General features: G+C 51.6%; 1 protein-coding gene across 1 annotated transcript in view; it reads left to right on the forward strand.

Annotated features, from left to right (window-relative positions):
* Nucleotides 1-650: 650 nt before the first annotated feature.
* kl (klotho) overlaps nucleotides 651-25,548 on the forward strand; it is a 118,684-nt gene continuing 93,786 nt past the window's right edge. The window contains exon 1 of the mRNA XM_072477003.1: nucleotides 651-2,134. Within this exon, the coding sequence (XP_072333104.1) occupies nucleotides 1,415-2,134 (720 nt within the window). The 5' untranslated portion in view covers nucleotides 651-1,414. The remainder of the gene's footprint in view (nucleotides 2,135-25,548) is intronic.

The raw sequence follows: 25,548 nt of genomic DNA on the forward strand, positions 1-25,548 counted from the left end.
ACAACCTCTACCACCTAGAAGGTAAAGAGCAGCAGATCCATTACAAATTCCTCTCCAAGCCATACACTATCCTGGCTCAGAACTATCTTGCCGTTCCTTCACTGTCCTTGGCCAAAATCGTCTAACAGCACAGTGGGTGTATCTACACCACATGGACTGCAGGCGTTCAAGAAGGCAGCTCGCCACCACCTTGTCAAGGGTAGAGAAGGGCATTAAATGCCCAACTAGCCAACAATACCCGCAGCCCAAGAACGTATATTTTAAAACTTTCAATTAAATAGCAAGAGCTGAACCCAGCGCACATTCAAAGGATCAAAAGTTGACAGCTGCAAATTTCAAAGTTAAGGCATTTATTTTCTCATTAATTTTCTTTATCTTAGATGAAGCAGACTGTATTATATTTCTGTAAATATCTGTACCTTCCTATCTGTATTTGTTTTACATGTATGACCCAGCTTTGCGCCTGGGTCCATGTTGTGCCTGCTGCTACACTCGGGGTAGCAGTGTTTCAATCTAAGTGGTGAAGAGACGCGGGGTGTTGCAGTGTCAGCGAGGCGCTGATCAGAGTAATCATTCAGGGTGACAGAGTGGAGCCGGCTCCCTGGTGAAGGAGCGGAGCCTGTCCCAGCCCTACCCCGGGGGACAGTCAGCCGCCTCCCGCGCGCGCGCGCCAAAGTGAGGGGAAAGTTGTCAGTCCCTCCCGGCGGGAGAACCTGGCCGAGCTCCAGTGGGGCAGCGGGAAGGACAGAGTCTGGGTGAAGAGACGCGGGGTGTTGCACAACACAAATCTTCCCCGGGAGTGATTCCCGGGGATCTGGCACGGTGTTTTCCCCTCAGCTCCCGCATTCAGCAGCCTGGCAACAGATCTGACCGAAATCTCCACCAAAGTGGGATTCGCCGCCACTTCCTCACAAAATGGGATAAGCTGGAAAGTTCCAGCGACGCGCAGCCCACACCAGGAAGCTGACGGGACTCGGTGACACTTCCTTCATTGAGCACGAAATAAGAAATGAGTGACTGCACCGTGTCGTAGTGTGCACTTGAGAGCTGGACAAACTCGAGAAGCTCTTCGCACGTCGCCGTGTCTGTTGAATTAGCAAAAACTCTGCAGGGTGTTCAGTGACCAGTTATCACTTGGCAGTATTATTAGCTGCTCTCTCTCTCGCTTTCTCTCTGCCCCCAGGCTGTTGGTTAGGAACAGTCAATGGGTAATTATTAATAGATGTCCCTGGATGGAGGGTGCCGAGGTCCTGATGAGCTCGCCGACAGACCTGGCGAGTGTTGATGTGGGGCATGTAATGTGTGTCATAGCAGAGCGCACAGGGCGTCCCTCTCCCCGGCAGATCACCCCCTACTCAGACCACAGCCCAAAAGGGAAAGTCCAATCCATGTCTACCACACAGCGGGCAACAGTATGAAGCCAGCAGCGCTCGCTCTCCTCATCCTCTGCCCGTGGTTGGTGTCTCTGGACGGGGACCCTGGGGCAGGAGAGAGGACCTGGGCGAGGTTCGCCAGCCTGCCCTACCCGGAGGACAACCTGTTCCTGTACGACACTTTCCCCGAGGGATTCCTGTGGTCCGTGGGGACATCAGCCTACCAGACCGAAGGTGCTTGGCAGCAGAGTGGGAGAGGAGCGTCTGTCTGGGATACCTTCACCCACAAGCAGCTCAGTGCCAACGGGGACGTGGCCAGTGGGAGTTACAATAACATAGAGAGGGATATCTCTGCCATCCAGACTTTGGGAGTCACTCACTACCGATTTTCCATCGCCTGGTCCAGGATCTTTCCAGATGGGATAGTCTCAAGCCGCAATGAAGCTGGGCTGAGGTATTACTCGCACTTAGTCCAAAGACTCCGAGATGTCGGCGTTGAGCCCATAGTGACCCTGTATCACTGGGATCTACCCCAGGCTCTGCAGGACAGGTATGGAGGCTGGGTCAACGAGACGTTGGTGTATCGCTTCAGTGAATATGCAGAGTTCTGCTTCAAGGCTTTCGGGGACCGGGTGAAGTACTGGGTCACCATGGACAACCCTTACGCCCTGGCTTGGCACGGGTATGGCACGGGCAAGCTTGCTCCTGGCATCCGAGGAGCCCCAGATGTACCGTACACAGTGGCACATAATCTGATTAAGGTAAGATGCTCCAGAAAACGGAATGGTGCCTTGGACTGTGTTGAGATATGTCCCTGGAAGCAGCATGTTTAACTGGGAATATCAAATCCAGGTCTGCATTGAAGAAAAGTTGATTACAAAAGGAAGGCAACTTTTTCTCGGAGTTAAAACAATCTGTTATGCTAATAGTTATAAAAGAAACAGCGCACGGTGCCGAGCAACTAATTATTTGGACAAATCGAGCCCAGTATTTTGTCTCTTTCGTTTTGTCATTAAAAAATGTTGACATTTCAGACAGGTTCAACTCGGGAAGATTTGAATCTGACAATTGATTTATTGCATAAATCCCATGTGATCGAGTGTAGCTGTTAAATGCTTTGTAAACTGTTACTCAAACTTAGCCCCCCCCGCCCCGCCCCGTGCTCAAAGTTAAACTAAAGGACGGCATTTATTTATCAGTCACGCACAACTCGAAAATTGCTGAAAAAAGAGACACGTTGCCGCAGCTTTTCATCTTACACTCATCAGGAGAATGTCATAGTTTAGACAATCGTGGCACTGTACACTACAGGAGAAAAGGTTTGTTTTATTCTTTCATGGGACATGGGCGTCGCTGGCTGGACCACGATTTTTAAAGCCAATCACTAATTTCCCTTGAGAAGGTAATGATGAGGCATCTTCTTAAACTGTTGCTGCCCGCAGTGCTGTAGATGCACCCACAGTCCTATTAGGTCGGCGGGACTCTCCGACGCCCCCGGCGGTTGCTGAATTCTCCGGCACTGGATATTCGGCGGGGGTGGGAATTGCGCCGCGCCAGTCGGCGCCCCCCCCCCCCCCCCCGATGATTCTCCGGCCCGCGATGGACCGAAGTCCCGCTGCTGGAATGCCTGTCCCGCTGGCGAGAGACAAACCACCTCTCTTACCGGCGGGACTAGGCGGCGCGGGCGGGCTCCTGGGGTGGCGCCGGCCGATCTGGTCCCGGGTAGTGCCCCCACGGTGGCCTGGCCCGCGATCGGGGCCCACCGATCCGTGGGCGGGCCTGTGACATAGGGGCACTCTTTTCCCTCCGCCTCGGCCACAGTCTTCACCATGGCCGACGCGGAAGAGACCCCCCCCCCCTGCGCATGTGCGGGGATGACGTCAGCAGCCGCTGACGCTCCTGCGCATGCGCGGACTTCCGCCGACCGGTGGAGTCCTTTTCGGCCCCGGCTGGCATTGCGCCAAAGGCCTTTCCCGCGGCGCGCCAACCACTCCGGCGCGGGCCGAGCCACTCAAGGTGAGGGCTTGGCCTCTCCGCACCTTTGGGGCGGCCCAACGCCGGAATGGTTCACGCCACTCCATCCCGCCGGCACCCCCCGCTCCGCCGGGTAGGGGAGAATCCCGGCAGAGTGAGTTAGAAGATATTGACCCAGCCACAGCGAAGTCAAGGTGGTGTCTGGCTTCAAAGGAACCGTGCAGTTTATGGTGTTCCCATGCATCTGCTGCCCTTGTGGTAAAGTCTAATGGTTTGGAAGATGCTGCCAATGGAACCTTGGTGAGTGGCGGCAGTGCATCTGGTAGATGGTACACACTGCTGCCACTGTGCATCAGTGTGAGAGAGTGGATATTGGAGGTAATGGATTCATAAATTCTTAGAATTTACAGTACAGAGAGGTGCCAATCAAGCGGGCTGCTTTTTCTTGGGTAGAGTTGAACTTCTTGAGTGTTGTTGGAACTCCATTTATTCAGAAAAGTGGAGAACATCCCATCGCACTCCTGAATTGTGCCTTCTCAATGGTGGGCAAGCTTTGGGAGTCAGGAGGTGAGTTACTCACCCCAGAATTCCCAGCCTCTGATCTGCTCTTGTAGCTATAATATTTATATGGCTGGTCCAGTTCAATTTCTGGTCAATGATAATGCCATTGAATGTCAAAGGGAGAAGGTTCGATTCTCTCTTGCTGGAGATGGCCTTTTTCTGGCACTTGCATGGCGCGAATATTATTTGCCATTTATCAGCCCAGGCCTGAATGTTATCCAGGTCTAACTGAATTTGGACATGGACTGCTTCTGTATCTGAGAAGTTGAGAATGGTGCTGAGCATAGTGCATTCATAATGGCAAGATTTTCCATTTGCTGACGCTAAAATCGCGAAACGCATTTGGGCGGAGAAAATGTTCCGACGCCAAAATTGCGGTGGGCGCCGATTTGACACCAAATTGCAATTCTCTGTCACCTCAACATCGGTGTCAATGCAGTCCAGTTCGCACCTATAGTAAACACCGTTTACATGTCATTCTCTGAGGCCTTCGCAATTCACCGCCTCCAATGGGTCGAATTCTCGATGGTGCAGTTCACTTGTGCTTTTAAAATCCGGCATCGTGTCTGATGAGGGAGAGAGAAGAGGTAGGACACAGAGAGGCACGGACATGGGATGCTGGGCCAGACACTGGTCGGGCTGGCTGGGGTGGGGGATGGCCCCGGCCAGGGCCGGGGAGGGGCTGTGAAGGAGGGCAGGCCGAGTAGCCAGAGTGACCCCTCCCAAGGGACTGGGACGGTGCCCAGGCATGGACTGCGATTGCTGCGGCCTGCAAGGCAACCACATTGCTGCGCATCCCACTTACCACCCACCTTGGCCCCTGGTCCTGCAGAGTGACACCGGCCATATGGGTGCCTCCAACCCCGCACCCCACCCTCCGCGATATCCCCCCACCCGGACGCCACCCGCCGGCAGGGCATCAGGTAGCCCACCCAAGGGTGTCACCCACTGTAGCCACTATGGGGTGGTGGGCGGGGACTGCGGAACGTCCGCTGGCAAGGGTAGGGCCAGCTGATGATATCCCTGGGATCATGGTCAGGCGACAGGGCCAGAGGTCCCCATGGTCCCGGCCACCAACAAGGCCAGGACTGCAGGATGAGGGGGGAACATGCGGGGTCCTCAGTGTATCGGTGCATCCGTTCCATCATGGAGGCTCTATATGTCCAGGTGGCTCGATACATCCACAACAATGTAAACAAAGCCCACCCGGATGCCCAAGCAGCGAGGTTCGCTGCCATCGACGGGATATCCCGGGTCCAAGGGGTGATCGACGGGATGCATGCCAGCCTAGGGGCACCTGCAGATGACAGGCCGCTCTACACAAACCAAAAGTGATTTCACTCGCTGAACGCGCAGCTGATATGTGACCATCAGCTGCACATCATACGTGCCTGCGTCCAATACCCGGGCAGTGTGCACGACGCCTTCATCCTGGCACACTCGTTGATTCCTGACATGTTCAAGATGCCCCCCTGGCTGGGCGATTGGCTCCTGGGTGACACGTTATCCTCTGCAGTCGTGACTGATGACATCTATCCGAAGGACACAGACCAGCTGCAACAACGCCAATGAAGCAACCAGGAGCATGATCGAGCGGTGTTATAGCCTCCTGAAGATGCAGTTCAGGTGTCTGGACTGCTCTGGAAGTGCTCTCCAGCATGATGCTGAGAGGGTCGCCCACATCGTGGCGGCCTGCTGCATCCTCCACAACATCGCGCAGCAGAGAGGCGAAGTGCTGGAGAAGGGGGAGGAATGGCAGTCCTCATCCGACGAGGAGGATGTGAGGGAGGGGGAGGATGGGCAGGACATGGAGGCCAGGCAGGCAAGGGAGGCCGCGCGATGTGTTCACCAGGGCCAGTGTGCACGGGACGCTCTGATCGGCTCCAGGTTCACCAAATAGGGGGGGGGGTGTGGACTGGCCAGAGGCATGAATACCATATCCCAACTCCACACACATCCTCCCCGGTCACCCCCTCGCCTGCAACCCCCTCTGTGATACATGCCACAGCGCTTCGAGGTACTCGCCCTGGGTTGGCAGTACCACCAGGTCTGATCCATGGGAGGAAGGATGTTGACAATCCGCTCTGCGATGAGCTCTGGTGCTCCACATTGTTTGACAACATCCTACTCCTGCCCATGTAGCACTTTTCACTGTCCACCTCATTGATCCCTGCATGCGGGCTGCCATTCCAACACATGGTCCCATCAAATCTCTGGGGTAACAGTGGTGGGGATGGTCGGGGGGGATGGACGCGGGAGGAAGCCCAGGCCACCCACAACGTCCGCTCATTCCCCCCCCCCCCCCCAATGTCAGCCCATTCCCCCCAATCTCTCTGGCCAGCCCACCCATCACACCCATCTGACAGAGCACTGAGGCAGGTTGCAAAATTGTGAACAGGTGTTTAATGTGATAACATATATACAGATTTGTGCCCGAGCCCCATAACTAAATTGTGCCCGTGCCAACTTAACTGATGTCTAACTTTCTGGCCTACCAGGCCCTGACATTACATGGTGCAGCAAGAGTGGAGGTGGCATGCTGTGATTCCCACCCTGTGACCTGGGTCTCCATTGGCGGGCATTTTCTGGGGTGCCCAGACTGCTGCTCGGGTGTCTCAGTTGGCGTGGTGTTATCTGTTCTGCCCGCTGCCCACCAGATGCACCAGGAACAGGGGTGGGGGGGGGGGAGTCTGAGGTGCGACAGTGTTTCGGCATTATTCCGGCGCGGGCCCCATCACCTCCCCCTCCCTCGGGGTGCCCGATGGACCCCGGGGCTATTCCATGGGATGGGGATGCGAGCAGAGATAACCCCTGAGGCTCCACCGCCACCTGAAGCTATCAGTTCTGGATGTCCGCTCTGGTCTTGACCAGGTCTGCATGTTCGCTGCCATGGAACACAACGAGTGGACCAACTCTGTCTGGGACTGCGCCACATCACTCATTGACAGTGCCACCACCTTCTGAGTTTGTGTCACATCAGCCATTGACTGTGCCATCTCCTCTGGGACTGGGCCACCTCCCTCTGTGTCTGCGCCACATCGTCCAGCTCCTGAAGAATGCCGCTGACATTCCCGGCCATGGCCTGCTGTGACTGTGCCATGCTCAGAAGCGCTACTGCAATTTCCAGATGGCCCTGGCACATGGTTGCCTGTGAGGTGGCAACCCTGACCTGGGTCTCAGCCAGCACCTGCACTGAATGCCCCAGGCCTAAATGGGGCCTAACTAATGCTTTATAAAGCTTCAAAAGTATAAAAACTGGCAAGGTATGCTGCAGTTGTATAGAACCTTGGTACGGCCACACTTGGAATATTGCATGCAATTCTGTTCGCCACACTACCAAAGGCTTTGGAGAGGGTGCAGAGGAGGTTTACCAGGATGTTGCCTGGTCTGGAGGGTGTTAGTTGTGCGGAGAGGCTGAATAGACTTGGACTGTTTTCATTAGTTCGACGGAGGTTGAGGGGTGACTTGATAGAGGTCTACAAGATTATGAGGGGCATGGATAGAGTGGATGGGCAGGCACTGTTTTCCAGGGTGGAGGGGTCAGTCACCAGGGGGAATAGGTTTAAGGTCCATGGGGCAAAGTTTAGAGGAGATGTACAAGGCAGGTTTTTACACAGAGGGTGGTGAGTGCCTGGAACATGTTGCCAGGGGAGATTGTGGAAGCAGATCCATTAACGATGTTCAAAAGGCATCTTGACAAATACATGGATAGGATGGGTATAGATGGATCCGGCACAAGGAAGTGCTGAAGGTTTTGGCCAAGGTTGGTACCATGACCGGTACAGGCTTGGAGGGCCTGTGCTATATTGCTCTTTGTTCTTTGTTCCACCTGCTGTACCAGATCAGCTGTGTGATGCGCACCAGAGAATGTCCCAGGAGCCTCTTCACTAAAGTGCCCAACCGAGGTGAGTGTCTCTGGGATGGTGGTGGGTGTTGGAGACAACTGTGATGGAAAGTCAGTGTCATCTTCAGACCTGAGCTCCGGGGTGTCCTGCGTCTCGTGTGGAGGGCTAAATTTGAGCAGCTCTCATCGTCAGTGTTCGGCTCACAGGAGGGCTCCGGCTGTGGCACTGGCTAGGGGCGGCAGACGCCAGATGGGTCAGCTCCATCTACTGCAGGTCCTGCAAGACACAAGATAAGTAACATGATTAGACCGTCGAGGGGAGTGGTGATGGTGGGGGTAAGGGTGGTGTGGGGGTGGTGTTGGGGGGTGTTTACACATGTGTTATGGGGAACCGCAATTCAGCAGGGTCTCTGCCCCTCTCCATGGCAGAGCAGAGGACACAGGGCAAACTGAAAATTACAGTGTTAGACAGTCTGACGCATGCAGCCCAAGGGGTTGGTAGCTGGTGGCCTCAATGGCCAGGGCATCCGGCCATGGGGGCCGGTATCGGTACCGACATGTGGTGCAGGGTGGGGGTTCAGCGACCTTCTGAGTTGGGGGGGGATAGGATTACGGGATTGTGGGACGAGGGTTGTTGCCATGGGCACAGTGCTGCCTTCTCACCCTGGCTGCCTTGAGGAGGTCATGCAGTATTTTTCGGCACTGCTGGCCTGTCTGGACAGTATTACCCACGGCGATCACCGCCTCTGCCACCTGCACCCAAGCACGGCAAACGGCGGGGGCTGGCACCCTCTTTCCCGGGCCGGGTTACAGGGTCATCCACTTCTCCCCCACTGCGCCCAGGAGGGTCTCCAGCTTGGCGTTGTAAAGTGTGGAGCTGCTCTCCTTGCTGCCATCTTGTTGGCTGGGGTGGTGTGTGTGGGGAATGAAGTGTGTATATGCGGCTGCAGCTTATCGGCCTCCAGAGTGTCAATCGCGAAACCAGCAAATCCACCACCATTTCTCATTGGAATCGATTGTGTTCCACATGGCGTCAGTGTTAGCCCCTCAACAGTAGCAGAAACTGTCCAGGTGCGGCGCCAGTTTTGATGTCATGGAACTCCATGAATTCTGCACCGGCGTCAACATTTAGTCTTAGCAATAGAGAATCCAGCCAAAAAACTTGGAGCGGGAGTAGGCAATTCAGCCCCTCGAGACTACTCCACCATGCAATATTATCATGGTTGATCTCATCTCAGCCAAATCACCACCTTCCTAACCCTTTGCCATGACCCTTCATCCTGCTTCTAACTAAAACCTATCTTTACCATTGAATTCCTACAGTGCAGAAGGAGGCCACTTGGCCCAACAATTCTGCAAAGACCCTCTGAAAGGGCACCCTTACTAGGCCCACTCCCCCACCCTAACCCTGTTACATAGAAACATAGAAAATAGGAGCACGAGGATCCCATTTGACCCTCCAAGCCTGCTCCGCCATTCATTATGATTATGGCCAATCATTTCCTTTGATCCCCTGTGCCCAAAGTGCTATATCTAACTGCTTCTTGAAAACATTAAGGGCGGGATTCTCCGTGCTGCCAACCCCGTTTTCTGGAGCGGCGCGCCCTAGCCGGCAGCGGGATTCTCTGTCCCTACGGCTGGCCAATGGGGTTTCCCATTGTGGGCCACCTCACGCCGCCGGGAAATGTGCGGGTGTGAGTGCGGGGCGGAGGATCCTGCCGACGGAGAAACCCACAGAAAATATTTTGCCCTCAACTACTTCCTGTGATAATGAATTCCACAGGCTCACCACTCTCTGGGTGAAGAAATTTCTCCTCGTTTGAGTCCTAAATGGTCTACCCGGTTCTGGACACACCCACCATTGGGAACATCCTTCCTGCATCTATCCTGCAGGGACTGCTCCAGAGTCTATAGAATCCTGAAAGATGACCACTAATGCATCCACTATTTCTAGAGCCACTTCCTTAAGTACTCTGGGATGTAGATTATCAGGCCCTGGGGATTTATCAGCCTTCAATCCCATTAATTTCCCCAACACCATTTCTCTACTAATATTGATCTCCTTCAGTTCCTCCCTCTCAATAGCTGCTGCGCTCCCCCAACATTTCTGGTACTCTCATAACCCCACCTAACCTGCACATCCCTGGACACTAAGGGGCAATTTAGGATGACCAATCCACCTAACCTGCACCACTTCAGACTATGGTGGGAAACCGGAGCACCCGGAGGAAACCCACGCAGACAGGGGGAGAAAGTGTAAACTCCACATAGACAGTCACCCAAGGCCAGAATTGAACCTGGGTCCCGTGGCGCTATGAGGCAGCAGTGCTAACTAAGCGCCACTGTGTCACCCTATCTCCTCAAATTTGTTTAGTATTCCTGTGTCCACTGCACTCTGGGGTAAAGAATTCCACAGATTCATAACCCTTTGAGTGAAGTAATTCCTCCTCAATTCTGTTTTAAATCTGCCACCCCTAAGCCTAACCTTATGGCCTCTCATTCTAGAATCTCCAAAAAGGGGAAACATCCGCTCCATGTCTACCCTGTCAATCCCCTTTAGCATCTTATACCTCAATTAGATCCCCTCGCCTATTCAGTGAGTATAGGCCCAAAATGCTCAATGTCTCGTCATATGACAAGTTCTTTACCCTTGGAATCAATCTAGTGAACTTCTCTGAACTGCCCCTAATGAATTTACATCTTTCCCCAAGTAAGGGGAACAAAGCAAAGGGTCATCTGGACTCGAAACATAAGCTCTTTTCTCTCCCAACAGATGCTGCCAGATCTGCTGAAATTTTCCAGCATTTTCTCTTTTGGCCACGAATTGTTTAATTGTCCACTGCCATTCATGCTGGATGTGGCAGGACAGCAGAGCTTAGAACTGATCAGTGGGTTGTGGGATCACTTAATCTCTGCCTATATCACACGCTGCTTCCACTGTTTGACACACAAGCAGTCCTGCGTTATCACATCACCAGGTTGATATTTTTTAGGTATGCCTGGTGCTGCTCCTCCATGCCCTACTGCACTCTTCATTGACGAGAGTTGATCCCCCTATTTTATAGTAGGATGGGGAATATGGCAGCCCGTGAGGTTATAGATTGTGGTTGAATACAATCTGTTGCTTTTGATGGCCCACTGCATCTCACGGTTGCTCAGTCTTTAGTTACTAGACCTGTTCTGAATCCCATTTAGCAAGATGGTAGGGCTACACGACACGGTGGAGGGTACCCTCAATGCGAAGACAAGACTCGTGCAATGGTCACATCTACTAAGTTGTCTTTGTGCTCATTCCACATTGTTTGTTTTACGAATGTGGCGCTAAAGAAAGGCATTGACATTTGAGTCGCATTGCTATTCCGACAATTAAGACATGGCACCATTTTCTGAATCTGTATTCACTGAACTTAAGAACTGAGCAACTCGCACAGTTAAATTCCGTTTTAATGACATCATGTATGCCCCAAAACAGTGGTGTAGTCATTGGACCCCCTTGAGGTTGGTATTTTCGCTGGTTTCCTCAATAAATATATGTTTGATGGAATGAGTATGCATGTTTCCAATACGTTAATGATAGGATTTCTATATTCAAATCTTCAGAGTATGTACAGATTCCATTACACACCTTACTTAACTCCATCTCGCTCTCCCATTCAGTTTTGAGATGGAGCTGCCTAACTTTCCTTGACATGCTAGTTGAGGCATTCGCTAATGGTTTCTCCATTACTGTCTCCCACAAACCTACCTTCACTAGTCAATATACACATTGAGATCTGTGTAGGTCCATGCACTATAAGATTAGCCCTATTAACAATCTTGTACATAGGGCCCTAGCCATTTGCTCACTTTGCAAGTTTGACACAGAAATAAAGAGCATCAAAGTTATCTTGCAAGACAATGGCTATCTTGATCAGATCATTGTTCACTGTGTATTCTGCAAACTCACAAATGGACGAAAGGTCACCATGTTTAGCCTGAAAAGTGCCCGGTCTGCCAGTAATTACAGTGATATTATGGAACAGAACCTAAAACTGCATATTTTAAAAATATTTTTAAAAATCTATCCTCATTGCTATTACTTAATTTTAAACTAGGGGCTTGATTCTCTGATTTGCAGACTAAGTGCTGACTCAGGCTTGGGAATAGTGGCATTTTATGCCAGAAAAAATGGCGCAAAAGCGGCACGATCCTCTGTCCGGTAGGGAGCTAGCAGCCGCACAGCTGGGACCCGGGGAATTGCCGGGTCCGTGGCCATGCATGCGCATGCTGGCGGCCGGCAGTGGCCACGCTGTGCAACATGGCGCTGGCCACGCGCGGACCCAGCCTGCCAAGAACTGCCCCCCCTGTAGCCAGCTTTGGCACCCCCTGATCACACCCCATCAGTCCCCCCAGCACCGACGAAGGCCCCCCTGCCAGTGGAACGGCCCCCCTCCACCCCCCCCGATTGTGGCGGCACTGGAATCAGTACGCTGCCAATTAGGGTTGGCACGCCGCCAATTTTTTGGAGATAAACATTTCCCGCGCGCGGTCCACAAAGGGAAAAAAAAAAGTGTTCCATGCCTTCGGGAACTCGGCCCATCGAGGGCGGAACATCGGGGGAGGTCTCTGGTGACGTCCTGAGGCCGCCCCGATGGCATGCAGCATATGAGTACACTGTTTTTGAGGGGGCGAAGCATCGCAAAGGCGGCGCCGACCCCAATTTCGGCGCAAACGAGGATTCTCCAGCCAATCGCCGAACACGATTTCGGCATCAGCTACCGTAGAATCCCGCCCTGGCACTTTCAGCTGCCAAATAATATTAGGAGGGCTAACCCTATGTCTGTGAGTTAACGTCTATGACTCACCAGAACAAAAGATGTCATATTGCAGTTTTGGAAATGTCACACCTCGTTATTTCTGAGAATCTACGAACAGATCATATGGGTACTGCACCGTCCAACCTCAAAAAGAGCTCCATAGAGGCCATTTACAATTGATATACAAGGCTCTCCAGTGGAGCCAGAGAGTCTATTACAACAATGGCTTCTCAAACATTCCTTTTAACCCATAATGGCAGGGACATTAGCAGTCCTGAAGACCAAACCGAATTCCAGACACTGGATAAACATCCTTTGTTGGAGACCTTGTATCGAGGTAAAGTCATATGACTTAAGACTCTGGCTTGTTGAACAAGTTAATGTTGCCTTCCTAAGCTGCAAGTCCAGTCTGCTGCTTTAGCATCTGACTAACAGGCCACACTGAAGGAGTTCTGATCAGACTGAACAACTGAATCCATCTACCCTGCCTCTGCTGAAGGTTCTGTACCCCATCACCTACACAATAGGCAGCACAGTAGCATAGTGGTTAGCACAGTTGATTCACAGCGCCAGGGTCCCAGGTTTGATTCCCTGCTTGGGTCACTGGCTGTGCGGAGTCTGCACATTCTCCCCGTGTCTGCGTGGGTTTCCTCCGGGGGCTCCAGTTCCCTCCCACAGTCCAAAGATGTGCGGGTTAGGTGGATTGGCCATGCTAAATTGCCCTTAGTGTCTAAAAATGTTAAGTAGGGGTTACTGGGTTACGGGGATAGGGTAGGTACGTGGGCTTTAGTAGGGTGGTCTTTGTAAGGGCCGTTGCAGACTCAATGGGCTGAATGGCCTCCTTCTTCACCGTAAATTCTATGAATTCTATGATTCATCTCTGCATGCCAAAGTAGCTACGACCAGAAAAAGCAAATTTTACGTCATCCATTTTCAGCCCACCCTCGGTGAAGGAATTCCTCACGGGACTTTGATTTTGGGCTCTGAGCCTCACGTGAACCAATACTTATTTTTTCTGTGGTCTCTCTATTATAAAACCTTCTTTTCTCTATTCCTCTCTTTACTGTATGCGTGCGGAGAGGGATGTTGCACAGCTTTTGAATGTGTTCAATAAACTAACCTTTTGAGTTTGTCCTACTTCGGGTTTGCTGTGGAGTTATTAGCAGGAATTAGATCAAACAAAAACCGAGCAGCATTTATTAAAAAGGAAACAAATCAAAACATTTTTCTGCTTAAGGATGGGAGGTCTGAGGAAAAATTAGTGCTGTTTCAATGTACACCCCTTCTGTCCATAATGCTGACAAAACCATTCTCCCATTGGTTGCTTTCCAGACATTGGAATCATGGTCAACCCTGATAGGTGAATTCGGCATTCTGAATTCTCCCTCAGTGTACCCGAACAGGCGCCTGAGTGTGGCGACTAGGGGATTTTCACAGTAACTTCATTGCAGTGTTAATGTAAGCTTACTTGTGACAATAAAGATTACTATTATTAAAGTCCGCCAGAAGGATGGTCTTTTCCTCTTTTGAGATCACAATGAGGATGTCATGAAGGCCAGAATAGAACTTTTTCTCAATACCTTTATTGGAGACAAGGGTTGGGGAAGAAGCACTGACGATGGCTGAGCTGCAGGTGAAGTGTCATAAACCTTTCACTCACCCAGTTGGGTAGATCTGGCAGTGTATCCAAGAGCCCATTCCAGATGATAAAACCGACTCAGTTGTCATGAGGGTTGATATTAGCCTTTCTTTCCCATTAGAAGGTGCATTTCCATGCTACTTCTTTTAGCTGCCCTATCCCAGGAAGTCGGGTCCTACTGAGGGCAGCGATGTCAATTAGGAGTCTTGATAGCTCACGTGGTACGATCGCAGATCTTCCTTTCGGACAGGCACTCTTGAGATTATCCAAGAGTGTTCTAATATTCCAAGTTGTAAAACGCAAAGATTTATTTATTTTGTATGTTGTACCCTTGACTGGATAGAAATCTCCAACTTACATATTTAGCTTTTGATCCACACATTCGTAAAATGAAGCAATACCTTTTTATCCAATGTTTACGGTAATAATTACATGATCATTTGTTTGAAGGCTCAATTATCCCCTCAAGGAACTTAAATAAATAAACCAAACAATCACTCGTAAACTCCACTTGTATTGCAGTGTGGTATCTGTATATAATATGACACCACGTAATAAAGACTGTTGATTTTCCATGAAATGCTATTGATTCCTTATTTCATCTGTTGCACAAAGAAGGTAGTAATTCACTTTTACTATTTACCTTTCATTTAATGTTGGTTATGTTTTCCTTGGTCTTTATGTACTCAGTCTGAGAAATAATTAGTACTACGAATTGAAAAAACGACTCATCAGTTGACATCCTGCAGACCGTTACTGCTTTGAAGCTACCTGTGGTAACAAACAGTTTTGTGCCAGGCTCATTGGCATGATGGAGCAGCGGCATCAGAGTACACCGCACTAACTTTGCTTCATCCTAGGTACATAAAAATAAGGCTGATAAGATAGGGCTAAATTTTACACAATGCCCCAAAGTTCCTGAATTGCTGCACGTCAGCTCTGTGGCACAGTGTTTAGCACTGCTGCCTCACACCGCCAGGGGCCCGGATTTGATTCCGAACCTGTCTGTGTGGAGTCTGCACGTTCTTCTCGTGTCTGCGTGGGTTTCCTCCGGGTGCTCCAGTTTCCTCCCACACTCCAAAGATGTGCAAGTTAGGTGGATTGGCCATGTTAAATTGCCCCTGAGTGTCTAAAGATGAGCAGGTTATCAGTATTAGCTACGATCAATGGACGGGGATAGAGCAGGAGAATGGGCCTAGGTAGAGTGCGCTTTCGGAGGGTAGGTGCAGACTCGAATGGCCTCTTTCTGCACAGTCGGGATTCTATGATTCTAAGATACTCTAATTCCTTGCGACCTGAAATCTTCAGAACAATGCAAGTCATGTTTTCCATTTGATGTCTAGTGTTTTCAGTCTCCAATTGGCTTCATTTTCAAATTTCTTAACATTAGAATGTTGAAGGCATTGGCTTATTTTGTAAAATAAACATTTCTGGATAAATAATGTTTTTTTAAACGCAGTAAGCATGAAGCAACCAAGTGCCGACATTGGCTCAGCGACTGCACTTGCATGTTGAAGACGGACGGTTGGCTCAGAGGTATCATTTTCATCTCTGATTAAGAGAGTTGTATATTCAAAACCTAATTCCAGAATTCGAATAAATGATCCAGGCCAACATTCTGTGCCAGCACTTGAAAGGGTGCTGTATTGTCAAAGATGCTGCCTTTTGGACGACACACTTAACCAAGTCCCTGTCTGTCTGTTCAGGTGGCTGTAAAAAAGCCCATAAACTATGCGAAATGGGCAGAGGCCCTTTCCAATAATTATCTCTTTCCCAACAATATGAAAAATAGATTCATGGCTCATTTATCTGAGGGTCGAACCTTGCGTGTGCAATATGCCTTCTGCGTTTGCCTAAAAGGCGTCAGTCGCAGCTCAGTAGTAGCACTCTCACCTCTAAATTACAAAGCTGTGAGTAAGCTACAAGGTCTAAGATGAAACTCTGATGCAGTAAGATGTGACAGACTGGAGGGGATTTAATATAAGCAGCCCTGATTTCTGCTCTCACAACCCATCCATGAACAGAAAGGTATTTTGATTTCTCCATTTAAAAGAGATGCCATATTTCCCAATCCCTTGGTTTAGGTATGATCTAATTTCTATTAATAACCCTGCAGCAAGCACGACTCAGGTTGAATTTGTTTATTTTGTACAGACTCAAACGCGAGAGCAGGGGAGCAATGGTGCCTTCTTTTCACTCACACAATAAAAGAGGGGGTTAGAGAGATAAAGATTTACAGGCAAAAGACCACAGGGTAAAGATCTATGAGCCCACAATCAAAGTCTAATTGCGTGTTCCTTGTCGACGATGGTATAGAAGTTCAGGAGTTCCAGGAGAAACAGTAGATGGGGCCAAGCAGTGAAACCTGGACAGGGCCCCTTTTCTGCGTTGTCACTTGGTATATAGAAGAGGATAGACTGAGGTTGACAGTTCCAGAAGGAAATGTTGCAGGTTCCACCAGCTGGGAGATTGGGGGGAGTCATGCCACATGACTCCCAATTCTCTACTTTGGCTTTGAAAAAGGGTGCAAATCCCTTTGTCTGCAGTCCTCAGATTGTAATGTTCCAACATTAAGAATATGAAAACAAGATTGCAGGATCCTTTGTCCTAGCAGGCTGGTAGACTATATATAGTTGGCTAGCCAGAGTTCTGAAATGCAGATTGCCTTTGTATATTTCCCTCTTAAATTGGACTCTAAGTGATGCCAATAATCAAACACAGAACAAATAACATTGGATCCACTTACGCTATTTAAAATTCTTACTCAATGCCTCAGTTAGACTCCAATCAGCCAGTTTATGATAAGAGCCTGTTAATAATGTCAAGGTTGATCTGTACAATACAATATTGTTTGTTTTTCGTGGTCCAGACTCCATTACACTGCCTTAAAAGGCAGGTCTAAAAATATCTAAATAATCAAACAGTGGAAAATAGAGCTCCAAATTACAGGACAGCTGAAGCTAATGATACAGCCCAAAATGGAGGTATAAGATCTTAAGGGATCATGGAACACAAAAGGTCATTTAGTCTCTATCTACCTTTCATGACTTCTACCAAAAATTTGCCTTAAAGAAGACAATTTAAACCAGTTAAAACATTTTAAAAGCCAAAACAATTAGTTTCCTTTGAGTATTAATGCCACATACTGGATACCACAATACCGATTGTGTCTCAGTTTATCATTATACATTTGTTGAGGCAGTGGTGTGCTTTACAAATCGACTGCTTCTTAAATGCTATAGGCCTGCAAATTGATTTCCAAACTTATTCTAGAATCAAATCAAACCATATAGGCACATAGAAATGCATGGGACTGGAAGAGACCATTTAGATCCACATGATTGGAATCACATTTTAAGTGGTATAAATACATTTTGCATGCTGTTTGCCCTAGAAACGTTTGGGTTTGAGTTATTAGATGAAGTATGACATGAGCAGGGCACTGTCCCCACCCTCCACCCCACCACCCCTGCGTCCCAGCCCCCAACCCCGCACCCCACCTTTTGCCATACCTCACCCCTCCCCCCCCCCCCCCCGAACCGGCCACCACCTGCCAGCAGGGCATCACGCGGCTCGCCCAAGGGAAACGCCCACAGTAGACCCTATAGGGGGTGCCGGATAGGGGCCGTGGAGCGTACTGCTAGCAAGGGCAGCGCCAGCTGATTGTATCCCTGGCAGCAGGGATGGGTACCAGGGCCAGAGGCCTCCATGGTGCCAGGCACCGATGGGGCCAGAGGTGCAGGGTGGAGGTCTAGTCAACTATAGTCTACCAATCTGCTAGGACAAAGGATCCTGCAATGTTCTTTTCATATTCTTAATGTTGGGGGAGTGGAAGGGGACATGCGGGGGCAGAGCCTGCAGTGCCAGCCGGGGCCACCATGTAGCCTGGTGAACCTGGTTGGGTACAGGGGTACCTACCATGCTAATATGTCAGCCTTTCACCCCCTGCATGCAATTCAACCAGTAATGGTGGCCTTCCTCCTACTTGCTGCAGCCTTGGGGGATGCACTGGGGCTGTAAGAGCTGGGGATGCTTGAGGAGGAGGACCCTGCCCCAGAGGAACAGGCTACAGACACAGAGGATGAACAGGTAGCAGCCACTGAGGATGGAGAGCCGGCTGCCCAAAAGGCCAAGGAGGAGGAGGTGCAAAGGAGGCCTCATGTGTCCCAGCCATGCCTGTCATTCGAGGACCTGCTGGACAGGGCATGCCGTCGAGGACTCTGGCCGAGCAGTGGGACAGTGCGACATATCTGCCAGATCATGCCGCACATGCCACTGCGGAGGAATAGGGAGGCCACTGATGCACGATCAATGACCACTAAAGCGAGGTTGTAGTCCAACTGAAGGCTTTAATAAGCTAGATGTTTCCCCCAGCAGCTCAGGTACAGAATGAGGGCTGCTGGGGTGGCATGGGCTCTTCTCCCCTGCCTAGCAGGGCGGTGTTACCATACATCCTAACCAATAGAAAGCATACAGTTTCCACCAATGGTGCTCCAGCCTATCAGGTACCGTAATACCTATAATACCACATTCACCCCCTGTTAAAAAAGAGTCTGGCGGGGGTGGTGGCATGATACTACAAACATGGCAACGTGGTAGAATTACTTATGGAGGTACTATAATACCTCCGTACAGTGTTTTGTAACTATTTACAATTCTGATAGCTATGTACATTTGATGATTTACATTTACAGTTTACAATTTAAAATGGAGCAATCAGTTCACAGTTTACAGTCTACAATTTAAAAAGAAGCAATCAGTCGATTGGGGGGCCTGGTCGTCCTCTGTGATCGTCGGAGCTTCGGCGGTGACTCCGGTGGAGGCGCGGGCGTCTGTGACTCTGGGAGCGTGGCTTCGATCTCCATGGCAACTTCAGCACCCCTAGACGACGCTGGTGGGGAATACGGTTGACCTGGGAAGGGAGCGCCTGCAGAGAGCGTCGGTGGGTGGGGGGCCCTAGATGCGATCGGCGGAAGGACCGATCCTCCTGTAAGGTGCCCCAGTGGAGGGGAGGGTGGGACTGGTGGCCGGGGTGTGCGTTGGGTTCCGGCGGACGCCAGGTCTCGAGACCGTATCTTGTTGGCCGTCGGGGTACGCCACATAGGCATATTGGGGGTTAGCATGGAGCAGATGGACCCTCTCGACCAACAGGTCCGACTTGTGCGCCCGCACGTGTTTTTGGAGCAGGATGGGTCCGGGTGCTGCCAGCCAGGTTGGGAGCGAGGTCCCAGAGGAGGACTTCCTGGGGAAGACAAGGAGACGTTCGTGAGGTGTCTGGTTGGTGGTCGTACTAAGCAGTGACCGGGTGGAGTGGAGGGCATCCGCGAGGACTTCCTGCCAGCGGGAGACTGGGAGGTTCCTGGACCGTAGGGCCAGTAGAACGGTCTTCCAGACCATTCCGTTATCCCTCTCTACCTGTCCGTTACCCCGGTGGTTGTAACTGGTCGTCCTGCTCGAGGCGATGCCCTTGCTGAGCAGGAATTGACGCAGTTCGGCGCTCATAAAAGAGGACCCCCTATCACTATGTATGTCAGCGGGGAACCTGAACAGTGCAAAGATGGTATGGAGGGCCTTGATGACGGTGGTTGCGGTCATGTCGGGGCAGGGGATGGCGAATGGGAACCGGGAGTACTCACCAATCACGTTCAGGAAGTCCGTGTTGAGGTCAGTGGAGGGGAGGGGGCCTTTGAAGTCTATGCTGAGGCGTTCAAAGGGACGGGAAGCCTTTATCAGGTGCGCTTTCTCTGGTCGGTAGAAGTGCGGTTTGCACTCCGCGCAGATTTGGCAGTCCCTGGTGGCTGTCCTGACCTCCTCGATGGAGTAGGGCAGGTTGCGGGTCTTGACAAAATGGAAAAAGCGAGTGATCCCCGGGTGGCAGAGGTCCTCTTGGAGGGCTCGGAGGCGGTCCACTTGTGCGGTGGCACATGTGCCACGGGTCAGGGCGTCAGGAGGCTCATTTAGCTTCCCAGGACGATACAAGATCTCGTAGTTGTATGTGGAGAGTTCGATCGTCCACCGCAAGATCTTGTCGTTTTTTATCTTGCCCTGCTACGCATTATCGAATATGAAAGCAACCGACCGTTGGTCCGTGAGGAGAGTGAATCTCCTGCTGGCCAGGTAATGCCTCCAATGTCGCACAGCTTCTACTATGGCTTGGGCGTCCTTTTCGACTGAGGAGTGGCGGATTTTGGAAGCATGGAGGGTGCGGGAGAAGAAAGCCACGGGCCTGCCCGCTTGGTTGAGGGTGGCTGCCAGAGCCTCGTCGGACACATCGCTCTCGACCTGGAAGGGGAGGGACTCGTCGATGGCGTGCATCGCGGCCTTTGCAATGTCTGCTTTGATGCGGCTGAAGGCCTGGCGGGCCTCTATCGACAGGGGAAAAGCTGTGGATTGGATCAGGGGATGTGCCTTGTCCGCATAGTTGGGGACCCACTGGGCATAGTAGCTGAAAAACCCTAGACAATGCTTCAGGGCCTTGGAGCAGTGAGGGAGGGGGTACTCCATAAGGGGGCGCATGCGTTCAGGGTCGGGGCCTATAACTCCATTTCGCACTACGTAGCCGAGGATGGCTAGGCGGTCGGTGCTGAGCACGCATTTATCCGTGTTATATGTAAGGTTAAGGTCTGGGGGAATTTTCGGAGGTTGGTGTCGTGGTCCTGCTGGTCGTGGCCGCAGATGGTGACATTATCGAGATACGGGAATGTTGCCCGTAAACCGTGCCGGTCAACCATTCGGTCCATCTCGCGCTGGAAGACCGAGACCCCGTTGGTGACACCGAAGGGAACCCTTAAGAAGTGGTAGAGCCGCCCATCTGCCTCGAAGGCAGTGTATTTGCGGTCACTACTGCGGATGGGGAGCTGATAGTAGGCGGACTTGAGATCTACCGTGGAGAAGGCCTTATAATGCGCGATCCTGTTTACTAGGTCGGAAATGCGGGGGAGAGGGTACGCGTCCAGCTGCGTAAACCTGTTGATGATCTGACTGTAGTCGATAACCATCCTATGCTTCTCCACGGTCTTTACCACCACTACTTGAGCTCTCCAGGGGCTGTTACTGGCTTCAATGACCCCTTCCCTCAGTAGCCATTGGACCTCTGACCTAATAAAGATCCAGTCCTGGGCACTGTAGCGTCTGCTCCTGGTGGCGACGGGTTTGCAATCCAGGGTGCGGTTCGCAAACAGGGAAGGCGGGTCGACCTTAAGGGTCGCGAGGCCGCAGACAGTAAGGTGGGGTATAGGGCCGCCGAATTTGAAGGTTAGACTTTGGAGGGTACACTGGAAGTCTAAACCCAGAAGTCTAGCCTCGCAGAGGTGGGGAAGGACGTAGAGACGGAAATTTTCGAACTCCCTTCCCTGGACTGTGAGGTTTGCTACACAAAACCCCTTTATCTCCACAGAGTGTGAATCGGAGACCAGGGAGAATTTTTTTTTAAACAAACAATTTTATTGAGGTTTTTTTTTGGATTCTAACCAGTTACAGCTAACAGAAATGTGCAAACATCAATATAAAACCATCAATATAAAACCACTACTTCAATCAAACCATACTGCACATGTCCGGTCCTCTCCCCTCGACACTACCTGCCTATTTATCCCTCCTACTCTACCCTAATCTTCCCCCTCCCCCCTCTTCCTGCCCCCCCCCTCCCCCCGCTGACATTCACTCACCTGCAAAGAAGTCGATGAATGGTTGCCACCTTCGGGCGAACCCCAGTACAGATCCCCTCAAGGCGAACTTAATTTTTTACATACCCAGAAAACTTGACATGTCCGAAAGCCATAGTTCGGTCTTCCGGGGTTTTGAGTCCCTCCATGCCAGCAGTATTCGTCGCCGGGCTATCAGGGAAGCGAAGGCCAAAACATCTGCCTCTTTCTCCCCCTGGACTCCCGGGTCTACCGAAACCCCGAAAATTACCACCTCTGGATTCATCACCACCCTTGTTTTCAGCACCCGAGACATGACCCCCGCAAATCCCTCCCAGTACCCCCTAAGCTTAGGATATGCCCATAACATGTGAACATGGTTCGCTGGTCCTCCCGAGCATCTAGCGCACTTGTCCTCTACCCCAAAGAATTTGCTCATCCGAGCTACCGTCATGTGGGCCCGGTGAACGACCTTAAATTGAATCAGGCCGAGCCTGGCACATGTTGCAGTTGAGTTTACCCTACTCAGGGCTTCCACCCACAGCCCGTCCTCCATCTCCCCGCCAAACTCCTCCTCCCATTTGAGTTTCAGTTCCTCCCTCTGGGACTCTTCTCCCTTCATGAGCACCTTGTAGATATCCGAGACTCTACCCTCTCCTCCTTCTCCTCTAGAGACCATTCTGTCCTGGATTTATATTGGCGGGAGGCATGGGAATGTTGGGACCTGTCTGCGTACAAAGTCCCGCATCTGTAAGTACCTAAAGTCATTTCCCCTCACCAGCCCAAATTTCTCCTCCAAGCCCCTCAAACTCGCAAAGCTCCCATCCAGGAACATACCGCCCACCCTCCCCACCCCCGCCCGCCGCCATGTTCAAAACCCTCCATCCATGTTCCCGGGGGCGAATCAATGGTTATCACATATTGGAGCCCAGACAGACGCACCCCCCCCCCCCCCCCCACATGCCTCCTCCACTGGCCCCATATCCACAGGGCCGCCCCCACTACCGGGCTGGTGGAGTACCTGGCCGGCGACAGCGGTAGGGGAGCCGTGACCAGGGCTGTCAAACTGGTGCCCCTGCACGAAGCCGCCTCCACTCGCTCCCAGATAGACCCTGTACCCACCATCCACTTCCTTATCATGGCAATGTTAGCCGCCCAGTAGTCGTTGATCAGACTCGGCAATGCCTGTCCCCCCTCGCTGCGGCTCCTTTCAAGTATCGCCTTCTTCACCCGCGGGGATTTTCCCGCCCAGACAAAGCTCATGATGATTTTGCCAATCCTTTTGAAGAAGGACCGTGGGATAAAGGTCGGGAGGCACTGGAAGATGAACAGAAATCTAGGGAGGATTGTCATCTTTACAGTCTGCACCCTCCCTGCCAGTGACAGCGGGAGTGCATCCCATCTCCGAAACTCCCTCTTCATTTGTTCCACCACCCTAGTCAAATTTAACTTGTGCAACCTGCCCCAGTCTCGTGCCACCTGCATCGCCAAGAACCGGAAACATTCCTCCACCAGCCTAAATGGCAGCTCCTTCAGTCTATTCTCCTGGCCCCTTGCCTGCACCACAAACATCTCACTCTTGGCCATATTTAATTTGTACCCTGAAAACCGGCCAAACTTCCTCAATGTTTCCAGTATATTTTCCATCCCGGCCAGTGCATCCGACACGTACAGGAGCAGGTCGTCCGCATAGAGAGAGACCCTATGTTCCACCCCCCCCATAGTCATTCCCTTCCACCCCTTCGCAGCTCTCAACGCCATCGCCAACAGCTCTATGGCCAGCGCGAACAGCAACGGGGAGAGTGGGCACCCCTGTCTGGTAGTCGTCTGAAATAATCTGACATTATCCTGTTCATCCTAATGCTAGCTTTTGGAGCCTTTTACAATAGTCTGACCCAATTAACCAGTCCCTCCACGAACCCAAACCGTCCAAGCACCTCCCACAAATAGCCCACTCCACCCGGTCGAAGGCCTTCTCAGAGTCCATTGCCACCACTACCTCCACCTCCTTGCCCGTCGGGAAATCATGATCACATTAAGCAATCTTCTCAAGTTAGCTGTCAGCTGCCTGCCTTTCACAAACCCTGTCTGATCGTCCCCAATCACCTCCGGACGCAGTCCTCAATTCTAATCGCCAGGACCTTGGCCAGGAGCTTGGCATCCACATTGATCAGGGAGATTGGCCTGTATGACCCGCAGGATTCCGGGTCCTTGTCCCACTTTAGTATCAGTGAGATGGTGACTTGCGACATCGTCGGTGGCAGGGTCCCTCTGTCCCTTGCCTCATTAAAAACCCTTGTCAGGACCGGTCCCACTATCTCCGAGAACTTTTTGTAAAACTCTACTGGGTATCCATCCCGTCCCGGGGCTTTCCCCGACTGCATGGCCTTTAGGCCCCCCCAATACCTCCTCCGCTCTAATCGGGGCCCCCAGCCCGTCCACTAGTCCCCTGCCTACTTCTGGGAAGGTTAGTCCATCCAGGAACCTTTTCATCTCCTCCGGCTCTTCCAGGGGTTCTGAAGTGTACAGCTTACCATAGAAGTCCCAAAATACCCTATTCAGTCCTGCCAGGTCCTCCACTCTGCTCCCCTCCCCATCAACCACTCTACTTATTTCCCTGGCTGCCTCTCTCTTCCTGAGTTGCTGCGCTAGCAATCTGCTGACCTTCTCCCCATGCTCATACACCACTCTCCTCGCTTTCCTAAGTTGTTCCACGGCCCTACTCGTGGATAGCACCCCCAGTTCCGCCTGCAATCTCCGTCTCTCCCTGAGTAGGTCCTCCCCCGGGGACCCCGCATGCTCCTCGTCTATCCGGTGAATTTCCCTAACCAATCTGTCCATTTCTGCTCTGTCCGCCCCGACCCTGTGAGACCGAATTGAGATCAGCTCCCCCCTCCCACAGGGTCGCTGCTGAAACCTCCCCCGTATCGTTCACCTGCAAGTAATTTTGCATACACTTCCGCAGTCTCTCACATATCCCCTCCTCCGACAACAATCCTCCGTCTAACCTCCATTGCGGGCGTTGGTAATTCGCACCCCCGACCTGCAGGTCCACCCAGTGCGGGGCATGGCCCGAGATAGTGGTTGCTGAGTATTCCGTATTCTTTACCTCCCCTACACAGTCCCTGCTCAAGATTAAAAAATCAATCCTAGAATATACTTTATGAACATGCGAATAAAACGAGTAGCCCCTTCCCGTCGGCTGTCTGGCTCTCCATGGGTCCATAGCCCCCATTTGCTCCATGAACCCTTTCAGCTCCCTTGCCATTGCTGGGAGTCTGCCCGTTCTGGGACATGATCGGTCCAGCCCCGGGTCAAGGATTAAAGTCCCCCTCCCCCATTATCAACCTACGAGAGTCTAGGTCCGGGATCTCCCTCAGCACTCTTTTGATAAAGTCAACGTCGTCCCAGTTCGGCGCATATATGTTCACCAGCACCACTCTTCTCCCCTCCAGCTTGCCCCTTACCATAAGGAATCTGCCCCCGCTGTCTGCGACTACGCACTCCGCCTCAAATTGAACCCACTTATTGATCATAATTGCTACCCCCCTGGACTTAGAATCCAAGTCCGAGTGGAAGGCCTGGCCGATCCAGCCCTTCCTTAGCCTAGTCTGGTCGGACACTTTCAGATGTGTCTCCTGCAACATAATTACGTCCGCCTTCAGAGCCTGCAAATGCGCAAACACACGTGCCCTTTTAACTGGCCCATTTAGTCCCC

The sequence above is a fragment of the Scyliorhinus torazame genome, chromosome 15 (assembly GCF_047496885.1).
Source record: "Scyliorhinus torazame isolate Kashiwa2021f chromosome 15, sScyTor2.1, whole genome shotgun sequence".
Taxonomy (NCBI): domain Eukaryota; kingdom Metazoa; phylum Chordata; class Chondrichthyes; order Carcharhiniformes; family Scyliorhinidae; genus Scyliorhinus; species Scyliorhinus torazame.